The following is a 16,728-nucleotide window of genomic DNA, read 5'->3' on the forward strand; positions in this document are numbered from 1 at the left end:
CCGCCTGCCTCGCAAGCACAGGGTCCCGAGTTTGATCCCTGGTACCAAAAACAAAAAAAACAAAAAAAAATCACCACCCTCGAACATGGGTTCTTTTGCCGTTCTGAGCAGACTGTGCTTCTCAGTGTCCGTATTCATTTGTTCCAAGACAGTATGAATGATTATTGAATTGCACTGAGGTTGTTTTAGCTTTTAGTCATATGTAGGCTCTCTTAGTTTGCTTTAACTGTTGCTCTGGTGAGATCAGCAAGTCACCCCAAAACTGTAATAGTCACTTTATAGGAAATGTGGAGATTGAGAGAAAGAACCTTAGGATTGCTAGTGTCTTGTTCCACTTGCTTTCCATCTTTTTGGTTATTTAAAAAGCTTGTGATTATCTGCAGAACAAAGTTTTGAGACTGTTCCATGCGCTGCTTGACAGTTTACCCTGATTTCCCCCATGTTGTTTGGCAGTAAATAGTACTCACCAAGTAGATGTACCATAGTTTGTTTTTTCGACCATTGTTCTACCATTTCTGAGCATTTATACTTTTACAAACGTGCTGTATTGTCTTGAGCACATTCTAGGGAGAAAGGAGATGCTGGGGTTTGTCCCCTGGCAGGGATTCCTTTCGAACAGGGCTGGGTGTCCTCGAGCTCTCCCGACTGACAGGCTAGAGGAGCTGTTCAGAACGGGGTACAAACCTACTGGCAGTTTGACTTAGCTTTGTCTTCCTGTTGAGAGGCCAGGGCAGCACTCAGACCCTTTTCTAGCTTCTTAGTTAGTTGCTCTGCTGTGTCAGTCTGCGCCGCCTGTAACCGTCCCTGAGTAACACTGTTTATGCTACAGCTAGAGTACTTTGAGTATGGTAACTTCAAGCGTCATATAGTAATGTCCTTGGAATCTTAGATTTTACAACAGATGTGCAGACATGAACAGTTTCTGGCTGGGATTGTCCAGTGCAGTAGCCAGCTCACACCAGCTACATTTCACTGCTAGACTGGGCAGCACAGATAAAAAGTGCATCGGTGCCATCATGGAGGTTCTCCAGGGCTGTAGAGGAAGAGACTCCTTTCTCTTTGCGTAACATGGTGCATCTTGCAGCTTTCTCTAAACCAGCTTGGACATTGCATAAGAGCCCAAGTTGGAGTTGGCTTTTTTGGGAATTGAGAACATTCTGGAACTGGGCACAGTGGCACATGCCTGTCATCCCAGCAGTCTGGGAGGCTGAGGCAGGAGGATTGCAAGTTCAAGCCCAGCCCGGGCAACTTAGTAACTTAGTGAGACCCCGTTTCAAAATAAAAAAGGGCTGGAGATACAGCTCAGTGTGAAGCTCCTGGATTCAATCCCCAGTACTGCAGAAAGAAAACTTTCTAGGCCTTCTTGGAACACTCTGCTTAAAGAAACCTAGAACTGATGTGTACGAACTACAGTTAACCCTTTAAATCCACCAGGCTTACTTGAACTAGGACATGGTCACAGATCTTTCTGTGATTATTGTAAAGAGGAACGCGCTGGCCTTCCTCCTGGTTGCCCTAAGATGTCAACTGAGCAGGTAGGTAGCTTGGCTCGGCGAACTATGGGAAGTGTGAAGTTGGAACTTCCTTGATACTGGTGTTTTTCCCCGGTAGGAGAACTGCGGCACATCACCAAGCTGAAGCCCTGGAGCCTCTTTGATGTACTTGTGGAAAAGTATGGCTGGCCACATGAAGATGCTGCACAGTTTACAGATTTCCTCATCCCGATGTTAGAAATGGTTCCAGAAAAACGAGCCTCCGCTGGCGAATGCCTTCGGCATCCATGGTTGAATTCTTAGCAAAGCTACAAATACACCGTTCTGAGCTAGCAAGTGTTTTCCAGTACATTGGACCTAAACGGTGACTCTCATTCTTTAGCAGGATTACAAGTGAGCTGGCTTCATCCTCAGACCTTTATTTTGCTTTGAGGTACTGTTGTTTGATATTTTGCTTTTTGTGTACTGTGATCCTGGGAAAGGGTAGTCTTTTGTCTTCAGCTAAGTAGTTAACCATTTTCTTCTGGAAACAACAACATGTCTCTAAGCATTGTTTCTTGTGTGGCATTCAAATGTCATTTTTATTTTGAATGAAAAATTCTTTCCCCTTTGTGTTTTGGCAGGATTTGTAATTATTTATGAAGAAATATTTTAGCTGAGTACTATATAATTTACAATCTTAAGAAATTATCGAGTTAGAACCAAGAAATAGCAAGGAAATGTACAATTTTATCTTCCAGCAAAGGGACATCATTCCTGTATTATAGTGTATGTAAATGCACCCTTGTAAATGTTAATTTCCATTAAATATGGGATGGGGACTCAAGTTTCAGAAAAGCTACCAAGGCCTGAGTGCTTTGTAGCTAAGTTGCACGTAGCAGACTCACTGCTCCAAGGACTTGTGCAGACTTTTCATTCCCTCAGAGTCCATTCACATTGGATTTTAAATGAAGTGGCTCTGGGTCACCAGACATCATTCCCTGTATGGCACTTTAAAGGAAGAAAAGACATGCTTGTTCTGACATGCATTATAATTTAGCAGTCCCATTTGTATTTTTGCATATTTTTAAGAGTACTTTTAAAGAAAAAAAGTGATTTCCCTTAAAAAATGTGATGGCCTGGGACCATGTGGCGTTGCCTTCTCCAAGCACTGTAAGTTAAACGCATAGATTAAATTGGACAAGAGAAACGTGTTCGGTGTGTGGAATGACAATATATATATGTTTGGAGAAGCATGATCATGTTTGTCTAAACCCAAGGTTGGTATATGCAGGGGCAGTGCGGTGGGCAGACCCCTCCTCCAGCCCCAAGGTGACAGCGATCACATCCATTCCGTAGGCGGCTCGATGGTGGCCACATGGACTTTACCAGCTTTCTCATCGTCTTTCCATGAATGAGAAAAATGATTTTCCTCTGTGGGTTGCACACAGTTTTTGTTTATGCATTTCCTCAAAATTAACTGTAGAATCCAGGACACAAACCATTATTAGTAGGCAATACAATTTTAGAATGTAATATATAGAGGTATATTTAGCCTCTTTTAGAAGTCAGTGGATTGAATGTCTTTTTATTTTAAATTTTACAGTCATTAAGGTGCCTCGTTTTTCTTGACTGTGTCCATTAACATTTATCCATATGCCTTTGCAATAACTAGATTGTGAAAAGCTAACAAGTGTTGTAACAATAATCTATTGTTTGAGGTGCTTGCAGTTGTCTGAAAAATTAAAGTGCTTTGGTTTTTTTCCCCCAGACATTGCCTTGGTCATTGCCCTAAATTTGAAGAGATAGAATCAACGAGCATTTGCTGTACGTGTAGTGTTACCAGAAGTAAAGGGAATACCAACATCCCTATTGCGGCAAACGTAGTTGTGGAATGTGAATTAAGGCTTCTTGTAAGGAAATCATATATGTATTTTTTTAAGGGCAGAATGGATTTAGGAAAGATGCTAAATTCTAGATTCATTATCTAGAATTTCAGTGATCCTTTTTTATCCAGGCTTCATCAAAAATCGTGTTAACTGTATTTTTTTTGAGCATTTCAAACTTTTTTTTTAAACAACATTCACTCTGAGGGAACAAGACTCATAATCCTCTTAGAAGTAGCATTGTCTCACATGTTGCTGAGGTGGAGTGTACCATTCATTTATGAGATGTGCATGCTGTGTTTCTAATGAGGCTTCTTAGGTCTCCATGTCACTTCTTTGGCAGAAGTTGGTCATAGACCAGGGATGGTATCCATGGTTTCCACAGGAAACATTCTCGCAAGAACTACAGAGTACATTTATATCTCACCCCCCCCCCGCCGTCTAGAAGGATTTTTATCAGAATGATAGTACGCTTGATTGAAGTTTGTCTTAAGTTTTAGTTGCTGTTGGAAAAGAAACTAGATTATTCATTTTTAAGTAGCATCTCTGATAAAATATAGCCTAACTAGTTTACAATGTAGAACCAGTTGTTCTAGAAAAAAATGTACTTTTGTATTAGGAACCATGTGGTTTTTAGCTTGTTCTTGGTGGCTTGTTGATACAGAACGCATACAGGCTAAAGGAGAACCACTGATTACGCTAAACAGTAGTCAGTTCACTGATTTTAGTGGCATGTCCTTTCTTTTCCTTTCTATGGTCCATGTTAAGTCTTCATGGAAAATTACAAGCAGTGGGTCATGTATGTGATGATAGCAGATCTAGAACTGCCCGGCGGCAGAGCAAAGGTGGCTGCTGGAGCTGCAGAGAGGTATGACGTACCTTTTGGGTGAAAACTGATTCACTGTTTCCTTCTCTACCTGGACCAGACATAACCTTATTAACAGGATAAAGTAAGGAAACTTTCCATGAGAGTAGAGAGCTTTTTTCTTTTTGTAGTTCCACTTTTTTCTCCCCTTTTTAGAGATGAAAGTTTGGTGTAGAGGACAGTATTGGAGGGCTTTCCTTCATCATAGAATGATTTCGTATTCTGCAGTTTGCACATGAGCTTCTACAGGTACTAGTTCTATAGTAGGCCATTTTGAAACAGTGGACAATTAAAAATGCTCAGGAGGGTAGTCCTTTTAAAGACATAAATACTGGTATTTTATGTTAGTTAAACTATCAGGCGATGTTCTTTGTGACTGCCCTAAGTACAATTTTGCTTCACTAGTCAAGGATGGCAAAGTTGACTTATGTTCTAAAACCTGAAGCTGATTAGGATTGAACCCTAAGTGCTGTATTAAGGCACAATCCTAAGCTAATTTTCAAAAGGAAATGAAAATTAAAATCATAAAACATGACTTAAATTACTGCCAGATCTCAGTCATTTTAAAAGTCTATTTACTGTTTTTCTGATGCACAAAATTTGTATACTGTGCCCAAATTACTCCAAGTATTTGTTTGCATGGTGAAAAAAATCTGTTGACACGGTCGTTGATACTGGATATAATAGTACTCCTGAGAGATAGAAGGCAAAGGCTAGGGATTTTCATTTTTCTAAGATCAGAAGTAGCATTTTATATTTCAGCTATAAGTATTCAACCAAGAGGCCATCTTCATTTTACTTGTAATGCCTTTTAGTTTTGTATTCCCAGACCAAATTTAACGAAACTTATTTCCTATGGCTTTAAAAGAATCTGTAGGTAGATATTAAGCATACAGCTTTCAAATCATTTTTGATTAACCAATAGGACATTCAGTCATGTTCTAACATGTGCAAAGTTAGTCCTGTGTTTTAGAAGGCAGACTACTGGTATCTTCAAACAACTGTTACAAACTGCAGTCTGTCTGTGTAATGCGTTAGTGGTCTGGACTCATTTCGTAGGATGCCAGATAATTTAGACAGTGCAGATATTAAGCAGTTTCTTGTGGCCCTCTCCTGGAAAATGGCATGTAGGTACCATTACAGAAACAGCCTCTTACTGCCGCTACCATCCAATGGAGGTAGTTAGTAGTCGGTAAAGAAAATTGAAGGTTCCTTGCAAATTATATTCAAAAACCATAACTTTTATAAAAGCACTTAAGCAGACCCCAATTTATAAGTTAGCTGTACAGGACAATTTGGTAAAACTGACATAATTGTGATTTATTAACATGAATTAAAATGCCCAACCAGTGCTTCAATGTGACAGTATATTTAAAATAAAAAAGAAATTAAAGATCATATACTGTACTACTTTCACAAAGATCACACAGTTTTTCAAAAGACTTGTCATATGTACAATGCTATATATCAAATGAAAAAAGCAGTAAGCAATTATATACGCAAAAGAAATGTAGTATTTACAGTCTGTCAGACATTAGAAATCATCTATACATTAAATTACATTTTGCTTGGAAATAACTGATAAAATGAGCCATATCCACACCAAACTATAAAAGAAAATCTGTGTTGCATTTTTATACCTAAGATGCACTCTCACAGAACTGCTGAACCCCCCCCAAAAGAAAATCCTCATAGTGCCGTTACATAGCTGTGTACTTAATGCATATGTATAAAATAATAGACATTCACTAAATGAATTAAGTGCAACAATAAAATTTAAAGGTCATGGAGCATCGAATCTACTGCCAGAAGAACAGCTGGAATGTTCACTTACAAAATAAAGATCCCTAATACTGGTTTAACAGCACAGTTTAAAAGAAATTTTAAAAAGCAAAAATGGGAAAAATACAATGAAAGAGCACTGGTGTTTTTTTATACAAAGTTTCATGTACAAGCTTTAAAAAGTACCTTGATAGGTACATATGAAATATACAGTTTATCTTACACAACATTTTAAAAAATGTTTTTGAGACGAGTCCGCTCTAGTGCCACCCCGAGCCGTGGTAGCTGTTCTGAAATGTGGGCGGCACCTGTGCTCTGTGGATGGGGATCTGCCCGGGCACGGGCGAGGCCTGCTGCGGCCCCTGCACCCCGTGCGGCAGGGCCACGGAGCCGGGGTGGGGGCAGAAGCCTGGGGCGGCGGGCGGCGGGATACTGTTTGGTCCTTGGGGCTGGAGGTGGGGCCCTGCCACGGGCAGGGGACAGTGCGGCCCGGGCCCGGCCCCGGCGGCGTGGTAGGGCGGCACGGCGGGGTGGGCAGCCGGGAAGAGCGGCGCGGCGGGGTGCGGCGGGTGGTGTAAGGCTTGTCCGGGCGCGGCGTGGTGCGGGGCCAGCACAGCGGCGGGCGGGGGCGGTGGGGGCGGTGGGGGCGCGGCGCCGAGGACGTGCTGGTGCTGTGCTTGCAGGGCCTGCGGGCCGGGGCCGGTTGCGGGCCCGGGGTGGGGCGGCGGGGGGTGGTGCGGGGCAGGCGGCGGAGGCGGAGGCGGCAGGTGGTGGCCTGCAGGCTGCGAGTGCAGGTGCGGCCCCGGCGTGACGGTGACCGTGACGGCGTGCACCGGGCCCACCACGTGCTGCTGGAGCGCACCGGGCTGCTGCGCGAGGTGCGGGGCGGGTGGCGGCGGCGGGGGCGGCGGGGGCGGCGCGGAGGCGGAGGCGGCCTGGTGGTGCCCGGCGGGGCTGGCGGAGGGCAGGAAGTGTCCGGCGGCGACGTGGTGCCCGGCCCCGGGCTGCTGGGCAACGGCGCCCGCCGGGAACACGGGCTGCGGGGTGAGGCCGCCCTTGGGCGCGTAGCTGGGGAAGGCGGCGGGCTGCGGGCCGGGGTAGTAGGACGAGGCGGCGGGCGGCGGCGGGGGCGGGGGCGGCGGTGCGGCGGGGCCCAGGCCGGGCTGGCTGAAGGCCGCGTAGGGCGCGGGCGACGGGGCCTGGGGCTGCGCAGCGGGCGGCGGGAAGAGGGCACCGGCGGGCGGCGGCTGGGACACGGGCTGCGGCGGGGGCGGGGCGGGCAGGCCCTGGCCCTGGCCCGCGGGGTAGAAGCTCCGGGGCGGCTCCCGCGGCGGTGGAGGGGCCCCGAGCTGGGGCGACGGGGCGAGGTGCGGCCGGTACGGGGAGCCGAGCTGCGTGGGCGGGGACGGGGCGCAGGGCGGCCGCTGGCTCTTGCCCGGGGCCGGACCCAGGGCGGGCGTGGGCAGCTCCGTCCGGAGCGCAGCGCTGAGCTCGGCCTCCGCCGCCTCCCAGGGGGGCTCGGGTTTGCAGAGTGGCTTCCCGTGCTGCGGCTGCGGAGCAGGGGTCCCCGGTCCCGGGGAGCTAGGCTGCAAGAGAGAGCAAGCAAGCGGTGACCCGCGGCGCTGCAAGGACACCGCGCCCTGTCACTTGGGGCAGGTTTGAAAAGTCAACTTCGGAGGCTTAGGAGGGGCAGTTGCAGCCGAATGCTGGTAGTGAGCTTGCCTTGACAAAGTGAGGGAACCCTGGCCTTTGAATATTGCTTTTTTCCTAAGCGAAGACACATTTCCGAGCCTTATTCTGAAAGAATTGTAATAACCCCAAAACATTTACTAGGTTTCTATTCCATAAGTGAAATTTCTATATCCAGCTTAAGGATAAATTAATTGGTTTGGCTAAATACACTTGCCCCCTCCTCAGGCAGCTTTGATTCGTAATGCCTTTTCGTTTTTCTTACAAACCACTCACATACAACTGACCCAAGTACAAGACTGCAACGTGTCTGAGATCATTAAGAAACGAAGGCCAGCGTCAAGACTGCTCCACCTCGCGCCAGCCCGGTGTCCCTTTCTAATGGATGTCGCGTCACACCTTTTGTTTTTAAAAGCATGGGCTGCTTAAGTAACTCCTGCTAGAACAGAGTGGGCATTTCGGATAAAGCAGGAGCTTTTGAAATGTGTGTACAAAACGGATCCTTGGTGAACTGCCTTCTGGTCTAATATAAGAGAACCACACAATTGAGACCGCAGCTGAGTATATTTGGAGGAAGTGTCCAGAACTCCCCAAGCGCCCGCATTCCGCAGAGCACCTGTCTGAGTGTTACCATCGAGGGTCAGTGGCCACAGTCAGGTCCGTACCATTACCTTGTTCATCTTTGAAGGGCTTTTACAAGAGTTTTGAGAAGTATCTGGGGATGGACATTCGTTTGTAGTTGTGGGTTCAGGATTTTCCGGATCAGGGTCTGGAAAGCAGAAGAGATCTATAGTAAATGTAAAAGTTCACGATCAATACTGCCTTTTTATTGACACGGCAAAGCAATGTGCATTCTCTTGTTTAAAAAGGTTTAAGACAGTCAATAGCCATGACAGGTCATCCACTTACTGACCTTCCACGAGTTCACTGAGAGGGCCTAGGCCCTTGGGTTGCAACTGGGGAATGTGATTTGAATGAGATGAAGGTGAGGACTGAACATGGCTCGGGGAACATGAGACACATGGTGATTCTCCCCCTGGAGGTGAAGCAGAGCAGACCCAAGAGAACGTTAGCGCTCCGCAGAAGCAAGGGCAGAGCCGGCGCGGCCCCTTGCTGGGGCAGGAAGGGCCTCACTTACCGCTGTCCTTGTCTTTCCTGTGATCGCTGAGCAGTAAAGCTCTCTGGTAGCTCCTTTCTCTCACTTGTTCCACTGAGGTGGAGGCAGTCCTTTAAAATAAAACCACAGCATCCTCATTTCAAAGAAGCTACTGCCACTTACTGTTCTTTGTCCCATGGTGGTCAACTCTCCCTCTCTACTGGAAAAATACTTTAGAGTTAACTTTTGAAAACAGCCACTCTTGTCTTACTTTCAGGACTGCTCCCGAAACTGACGTTTTTACCCCCATATATCTGAAGGGCTTAGACCAACTTCCTTTGTATCTGGCAATTTCTTGGGTGAAAAGGAGGGCGATGTTGAAGACGGTGTGTTAACATTCACAGTCACTTCCGGTTACCAGGGGACCAGAACACAGCATGCCCCAAACTGCCGGAGAGAATGCAGCCGCCTGGCCCTGGCGCTGGCGCTGGCCGAGACCTGTCCTAAAGGCAGCTGCTTCCTTTCCTGCGGAAGAGACACTAAGGCTGGTTGTTCTTTCAAGTGACTGGGAGGGAATGGAAAATCTGTAGGATGTGCACTGTGTTTCCGTGGACAATGTGAATAAATAAGCGAACATTACGGACTTTTAACAGCACAGGCAGCTGAACACTATGCGGCGGCTTAAGAGAGCAGGGCAGACCGGGCCCTCCCCCAGGCTCACCACTGCACTTCCGGCTCGCTCTTCTCGCTGGCGCTGGCCGTGGCGTCTCTCACCGGACAGTCGGCGCCCATCTCCTCCCCAGCGCTTAAGGCCGCCACGGGCGTTGGCGGCGGGAGGCGGGCGCCGTTCTCCGCCTGCTCCCCGCTGTCCGAGCCTGGTGCGCAGTCGCTGCTGCTCAGGCTCCCGCCGGCGCCGGGCAGCGCGCTGACCAGAGGGAAGCCGTCCGCCTTAGAGCCGCTCTTCTGGGCTTCCCGCTGCCTCTTTCGGTACTCTAAGAGGGAAACCTTAAGCGGACGGAAAAAAGCAAAGCTTTTATATTCTTGACTTACATGTCAGAATCAGTATTTTCTAAAGAATTACTAAATGTACATTAGGAAAATTATATAAAATAATTTGATTTCCAGTAAATAATTAACAATTATCAAAAGCCTACAATATGTCAGGCATTGTACTTGGAGGATTTACGTAGCATTATCTCATTTAATCCTCACAACAACCCTATGCAATAGGTATATATATATATTATCATCCCCATTTACAGGTGAGGAAATTGAGTAACTCACTCACTCAAGGTCACACCGCTGGTGAGTGTTGGAGCCGGGATTCGAACCTAGGTCTTACTTGAAAGCCCGTGCTCTTTCCACTATACTACATTGCTTCCCACAAAGTTGCCAACTGGACTCTGTTATAAAAATTAAAAGCACACATCACTAAAATTCTTTGACTTGCAAAGCGATAAGCCTATTAACAAATAAGTAAGGGCGGTAGCTGCTCCCGGAGTCCGTCCCGCTGGTCCCGCTGTCGCATGCACGGGCACCGGATCTGCGCAGCCGCCTCCCGCCCGGGGCCACAACTGCGGCAGGGCCTCGGGGGAGCCACTCCCTCCAGACAAGGCCGCCTTTTCGGGCAGTGAGGGTAACAGGAACATATCTGCCCCCTTTTCTGGTTGGGAAGTGGTTATTTTTTAAAGTTACTCATTTGGCAAAATAAATCACCGTGAAGTTTCTGTCTCTGAAACCACACCCCCTCCTCAGGGACTTTCCATACCACTAGGATTTTATTTTCTGTATTTTTAAGACAAGAGAAGAGGGTTTAAAATGTGCACATAAAAATTTTAACCTAGGGCCGGGGATTTAGTTCAGTGGTTTCGCTGCCTGCTGTGCAAGCGCAAGGACCCGAGGAGTTCGATCCCCGGTACCAAAAAAAAAAACCCCAAAAAACAAACTATAGCTAAAATTATAACCTGAATAATTAAGAATGCCTTCTGTAATACATATTCTAACTGAGCTAATAAAGAAGAAAACCAGAGGGAGTATGAACTGTTAAATCTGTAACCTTTTTCTTTTGGGGTGGATTCTGGGGGGTGCAGCTCCCGTCCATCAGAGCGTCAGTCACGGTCCGCCCGAAGCCCGAGAGCAGCCCGTCTTCGGCGGGGCAGAACACAGCCGCCTCCAGGAACACGGCTCTGGAGTCCTCCTGCGTCAGGCACTTGGACTCACTTACTCGGAAGCCGCCTCCAACCTCCAGCTGGTGCGAGGGCGTCAGGTCCCTGAGGTTGGAGTTCACGGAGAAGCTGACGCCGGCTCTGTCGGGGCTCTTCACCCAGGGCGGGTACAGCGCGGCCCGGCCCGGGTGGCTGGAGTCCAGCGCAACCGCCGGCTCGGGCCTGTCGTGCGCAGGCGCCTCCATGGTTTTGAGTAGGGCGGCCGGCTCCCCCGTGTCGAGCCCCGGGTGCAGATCTGTCGCGGGCTCCTTCTCGCCGAGGCCCGGCCTACTGGCCTCAGTCCTGCTCCTAGGGCTGGCGTAACCAATAGTCTTTATTTCTTGCAGACCCAGCTCAGTTACACTGGAATTTCTGAAAGGCCCCAATGTTAACAGGGTAGCAGATCTCTCATATCCCTGTTTATAGAATTAAAGACACACACATACAGAGTGACATCTTAAGACTGTTTACTTTAAAATCTACCAGTAATTTAGGCAAAATAATGATACTGGGAAAAATTCAGCAGTTTAACTTTTTTTTAATCAGCTCCTTACCTCTTGACTGTAAGTGCGTCTCTTTATTTCTGGAGAACTTTCTGGGGAAGAAATATTCTACATAAAAGGAATAATCAAAATTGAAAATTAAAATGCATAATAAAATCCATGAAATTTTTGAAATGAAAACTTAAAATGAGAAACTACTACATAGACTCTGGTTTTAGGATTTGTTTCCTGTTTTCTTTCCATGCCCCAGATAAAGATTTTTTTGGCCCCCACCAACAGGTAATGTGCTGATGCTGTGATGACGTTCGAGGGGGCACATCTCACACAGTGGCCTGAACCCCAACCATCTCGCTCAGGAACCAAAAGGTCCCAAATGAGATTTGCGCTCTGAGGTCAATCTGATACACACACAGTCATTGCTCCAATTAAAAAGTTTTAAAATGTTTAAATTCACATAAATGTATGCCTCCAATTTTCTCTTTCATTCATTTCTTAGCGCATTTGTTGTTCCCCATCTATGTGGGTTGAAAACCGTTTTCTCATTGACATTTCTCACCTCAAAGTGCATGGTGTTTCCTGGTGTGCCCGGGGTGACCGGGGTGACTGGTGAATATATGGGTTTGTAACCATTTCTACAGGTCTCATCGTCTGCTTTTACCCGTGGAGGAGTGGCAAATGCAGGGTCCGTAGGAGCAATGTCTGCATGAGTTGGTGTGGCATACGGTGAAGGAGTAGGTGTGGAGCTTTCTGAGTAAACAGAATCTAGCAATTGATAAAGTCTTCGTTTTTTTAGTGGTGTAGTTAAATCTGTTGGCAAAATAATAATCTATAAGAAATTATACTGTTGGTATTTGCTATAATCTGTAACATTCTGGAAATGTGATCTTCTGGAAAAGATATTAGTCTATAGTAATTATGATTACTTTCACCCCAAGACTAAATTATAATTTTAAAAAATGGAAAAACATGAAACCGTTTTCCCCATCAGTCTTTTATTAGTAAGTATTAACTTGCCTGAAGAACTGTAGGCCTAGAGGTCTCAAGGAAATCTTACAAGTAACTGGAGTACAGTGTTAATCTTACTGTGACTGATTTTTCTCAGAGTCCTTTTGAATCTGTTTGAAAACAGCAAGCCCAAAAGCCAAAACTAGGCCTTAAAAATTCAACCATAGTCCCCAAAGTACATTGTACTGCAAATCAAGGGTTTCCTGTCTTGTCTTGGAGACAAGCTTTGGAGAACAGAATGAGCCAGTCTGTGTAACAAGGTGCTCTTCTCTCAAGTCACCAGCCGTGACTCGACTATGCCTGCAATTAAACTATGTTCTGCTGTACTGCTCACACTAAAACAACACTGAAAATAAATCCTACCTGGGAGAGAGCAGCTATCATTTAATAGTAGTGGGCTTTTATTTTCCCCATTGACTATAGGACTTCTGGATCTTTCTTGACAGGGCGAGTTAAATCTATGTAAAATTGCTGAATTTTCTTCTTCCAGAGCCTGTTTCAACCATCGCTAAATAAAACAGAAAAGTAAATAAACAGGATTAAATTAGTAGCAATTCACTGTCTTCAATGCAGAGCTGATTTCAAAAGCATTTTTCTCCCAAGTAATAGCAGCAAGAAATGAGACTGGCATTTGTTTGGTTCATCCCAGATTCTTAACATCCAGAGAAACATTTACCTTTTTGCATGAGCCAGAAGCATTGTCAGTAGGTTCTTTTCTTCTCCTTTTTTCTGAGAGGAATGGTGAGGTAAACCTAATATAATGCTTGGGAGTAGAGTACACATGGGGACTGTAGGTGAGACCCGGCAGAGAGTTGAGCTGTGTGGCCAACACTTCTGGATCTGTAGTTATTCGCAGAGGCCTTTCAGAAAGGCTCTCTGAAGGTTTTCCTGTCTTCTCGTTCTTCTCACTTAACCATTCACTGACCAAGTGCTAGGAAAAAGAAAGATCTGGATCACTATGTATGTAATCGTACAGATTCTCTTATAGAATACCCTGATAACAAAATTAGAAACTAACATTGCCTAAAGTTATAAATTGGGTGATTTAAATAATTTATGCATGATGTCCAAAAAAGTCAACATGTCATTCTATATTTCCTATGAAATGTTTTACATGATGTTTCCAAGAAAGAAAATGGTTGGTTTTGTAAAATTATTATATAAAAATGCTAATGCTTTTAAAATAGTAAAACCTAGGAGAGACCTCAGTATCACAAACACTAAATTTAGGTTTGCTGCTGTTTTATACATATAAATTGGACAATTAGAAAAATCTGATTTTGGCAGTGCTTTTCAATCCAAAGAGCCTGTTAAAACCTCTCAGAGATAGCCGTCTGTGGTGGTGCACACCTGTAATCCCAGCACTTGGGGGGGTGGGGGGTGCTGAGGCAGGAGGATCATTGCGAGTTCATTATGTAACTTCTCCACATCTCAGTCTTTATGTGTGAAAAAAGAACCCAGCTCTACAAATAATGTTATGACAGTGAAAAAGTCAAACAGGGCTGGGATGTAGCTCAGTGGTAGAGCATTTATTTGCAAGACCCTGTGTGGTCTTTTTTTTTTTTCTTTCTTTTTTTCTTTTTTTTTGGTACCAGGGATCAAACTCGGGACCTTGCACTTGCAAAGCAGCCAGCAGAACCACTGAGCTAAATCCCTAGCCCTAAAACCCTGTGTAAAGTCAAACCATAAACACAGCCCTTAGAGTAATAGTCTCTGTCCCAGAATAAGTGCTATGGTTAGAGGGAATCCTGATAATTTGGCACTGCTTGAGCAATACTATGTTTAAAATAATACCCTAAGCAAAACCTGCAGGCAAGAGGGGATAGGGTGTAAGAGCCCACATCTCACACCAGGGGATGCAGGCACAGCACAATCATTTCATCATTTAATAATTAAAAGGCAGGGTTTATTTACAACTGAGAAAGCAGTTTCACTTCTTTAAACCTGAGTATTTTTCTTTCCACTTCACAAACACTGAAATTATTTTTTTGTCTTTGCAAGGTGAGCCAAAACACTGTTAAAGGCGAGTACTGACTTGCTGGCTGAAGCTAGATAGGGCAGCAAGGGGAACACAGACTGTAAATTACACACAACTGTGGTTAAATCTCTCTAATCTCATGGCTCTCTGGCAAGTGAGTTATTTAATTTCTGCCGTTAAAATATAATCCTGGGTGGTTTTGACAGCCTGCCTATAAACTAATGAATTAGATAAGAACAAAGACAAAATAAATGAAGTTTCAAAGTACTCTGTTATAAAAATACCAGAAAAGGATCTTTCTGTGAACTGCTCTCTGCTCAGAGCCTAAGGATTTATCACTTTGGTACTTCTGGTCTACTCAGCATGCTGTACTAGTTGGAGAAGACACAGCAGCTTCACAAGGATATCCTGCTATTTCTGAGCTGAAAAAGCCCAGGTTAATTTAATTTAGGAAATAGCTTCCCATAAATGCTTCATTAAATCTGACAGGTTTCCAAGGGTTCTTATTAATAATTTGATCGAAAACTTCTACCTTACAAATATGCACATATTAGTACAGTTTCTTTGCATTTTATTCTTATAATCTACCTACACAGTGGGAGTTATAAAAACACAAATGATGAAAGAGAAATGGCCTGGAGTTTAGCTCAGGGTAGAGTGCGTGCCTAGACACTCACGGGCCTGAATTCAGTCCAAGGCACCGCTACAAGGAAGAGCCAGGGGGACAGTGCACACGAAACCAGTTCCAGAAAAATGTAAACACGACACCTGTACATGCAGTGGGCACACTGATTTAAAGAAACCATGAATTGCAGCACAAAGTCTTGATGTATTTATCTTTACCATAGTGTGGTCATTTATAATAACTGACTGAACAGTTCTGCGATTCTTTTACAAATCTGCAAGTATAAAAATGATGTCCCATTTAGTTCATTAGGAAATGTGACAAACTGAATTTTTAAATTTACTAATAGCATAACACACTTGCTGGAAAACAATTCTTAGCAGTCACTAGGAATCGTACCTTCTTTGTTTTGGGGTACTTCAGAGGACATTTATGAAGTGCTGGAGCTTCGGTCTCAGTGACTATCTCTGCCACTGCAGTTTCCGTGTCTGGCTCTATGACGAGCACAGGGTTTTCAACCTCGTGTGGCTGTGTCGTGATCTCGACGTCGGGCGAGGGTGGCTGGACGTCGGAGCACATGCTGACCGTTCTGTGTCTCCGGCGTTGCTGCCCGATGTGCGTCCTGCTGCGAGAGAAGCTTTTCCTCTGCTTGGCTCTGTTCACTCTGGCAGGGGCAGGCTTGTTAGCAGCCTCTTCTTTCGCTTGTTCCTAATTCCACAGACAACACAATGGAACGAAGGACAATGGCATTAATCTACTCAAAAGCTTTCCAAATTTATGGATTCTGATACATAATAAATCGGCATCATGAAAAATTATGGGGTGTAGTTTTAAGTCTAAATTTCCCATAGGATTTAAAAATGCTATCAAAAGTCTACTATCAGGCGTAATTTTACACTTTTTATAGAGGGAACTAAATTGTGTGTGGAAATCTTATTTGAGGGCATTGAAATGTGAAAATAAACATAGGCCTGAATGATAATACCTGAGTAACCTCAGCATCACTGGCAACCTGTGTGTCTCTGCATTCCGCTTTAACTTCTGTTCTGGCTGTGCTGATCCTTTCCAAAGCTTGTTCTCTTCTCTTCTCTCTTTTTTCAAGTCTGGCGAAAGCTTGCAAAATTGCTTCCATTTTCCTTTCTTCTCTTGTCTACAAAATTTAAGTTTTAAGTGGCATAATATCATTGCTCTGAAGTCAGTAGTCAAATGTCATAGCAAGTTTGAAAACGCACTGCTGTGATACTGTTAGCAAAGCAAATCTACTGTTGGGAGGAAAGGGGTGGACAGTTCACATTCATTCAAAATCTGCTGAGTCCCAAGCGCCATCCCTGTAAGGCCTATTTCTACAAATATATTTCATGAAAGGAAGGCTTGGCTGATTGTTAATAAGGGTTTTTTAAAAGACTCAAAATCTACCTTGCTTTACCAAATTAAAAAACGTCTAGGGGGTCGGGGATTTAGCTCAGTGGCGCTGCCGCCTGCCACACAAGCACAAGGTCCTGAGTTCGAGCCCCAGTACCAAAAAAAAAAGTCTTAATATAGAAGCCAGTCTTTTATAAAAAATTCAGAATTCCTGAGGTATGATGTGCACAGAGCAGTCAATAGGTTACTGCTGTGTTGTGG

At 45.0% G+C, this 16,728-nt stretch overlaps 2 protein-coding genes and 1 non-coding gene across 32 annotated transcripts in view; 1 reads left to right on the forward strand and 2 right to left on the reverse strand.

Moving 5' to 3' along the window:
• The window catches only part of Srpk2 (SRSF protein kinase 2), a 235,226-nt gene extending 231,984 nt beyond the window's left edge, over nucleotides 1-3,242 (forward strand). For all 23 annotated transcript variants that reach the window (XM_021253945.2, XM_004839697.4, XM_087206521.1 and 20 more), the window contains one exon: nucleotides 1,612-3,242. In XM_021253945.2, the coding sequence (XP_021109604.1) occupies nucleotides 1,612-1,796 (185 nt within the window). In that variant the 3' untranslated portion in view covers nucleotides 1,797-3,242. The remainder of the gene's footprint in view (nucleotides 1-1,611) is intronic.
• A 2,201-nt stretch (nucleotides 3,243-5,443) lies between these two features.
• The window catches only part of Kmt2e (lysine methyltransferase 2E (inactive)), a 105,004-nt gene continuing 93,719 nt past the window's right edge, over nucleotides 5,444-16,728 (reverse strand). For 7 of the 8 annotated variants that reach the window (XM_087206504.1, XM_087206511.1, XM_087206506.1 and 4 more), the window contains 12 exons: nucleotides 16,091-16,255; nucleotides 15,505-15,813; nucleotides 13,179-13,433; nucleotides 12,866-13,010; nucleotides 12,054-12,304; nucleotides 11,549-11,605; nucleotides 10,847-11,410; nucleotides 9,512-9,795; nucleotides 8,833-8,921; nucleotides 8,608-8,730; nucleotides 8,366-8,463; nucleotides 5,444-7,591 (listed from right to left, as the gene is read on the reverse strand). In XM_087206504.1, the coding sequence (XP_087062630.1) occupies nucleotides 6,266-7,591; nucleotides 8,366-8,463; nucleotides 8,608-8,730; nucleotides 8,833-8,921; nucleotides 9,512-9,795; nucleotides 10,847-11,410; nucleotides 11,549-11,605; nucleotides 12,054-12,304; nucleotides 12,866-13,010; nucleotides 13,179-13,433; nucleotides 15,505-15,813; nucleotides 16,091-16,255 (3,666 nt within the window). In that variant the 3' untranslated portion in view covers nucleotides 5,444-6,265. The remainder of the gene's footprint in view (nucleotides 7,592-8,365; nucleotides 8,464-8,607; nucleotides 8,731-8,832; nucleotides 8,922-9,511; nucleotides 9,796-10,846; nucleotides 11,411-11,548; nucleotides 11,606-12,053; nucleotides 12,305-12,865; nucleotides 13,011-13,178; nucleotides 13,434-15,504; nucleotides 15,814-16,090; nucleotides 16,256-16,728) is intronic. The other variant, XM_087206510.1, reaches the window with a different exon arrangement.
• On the reverse strand, nucleotides 11,767-11,865 carry LOC147829298 (small nucleolar RNA U13). The gene has a single exon (XR_015449435.1). It is a non-coding gene; the product is annotated as a small nucleolar RNA U13 (small nucleolar RNA).

This window comes from Heterocephalus glaber, unplaced genomic scaffold (genome assembly GCF_053883595.1).
Source record: "Heterocephalus glaber isolate CG9 unplaced genomic scaffold, H.glaber_assembly_v1.0 deba00000676, whole genome shotgun sequence".
Taxonomy (NCBI): Eukaryota; Metazoa; Chordata; class Mammalia; order Rodentia; family Bathyergidae; genus Heterocephalus; species Heterocephalus glaber.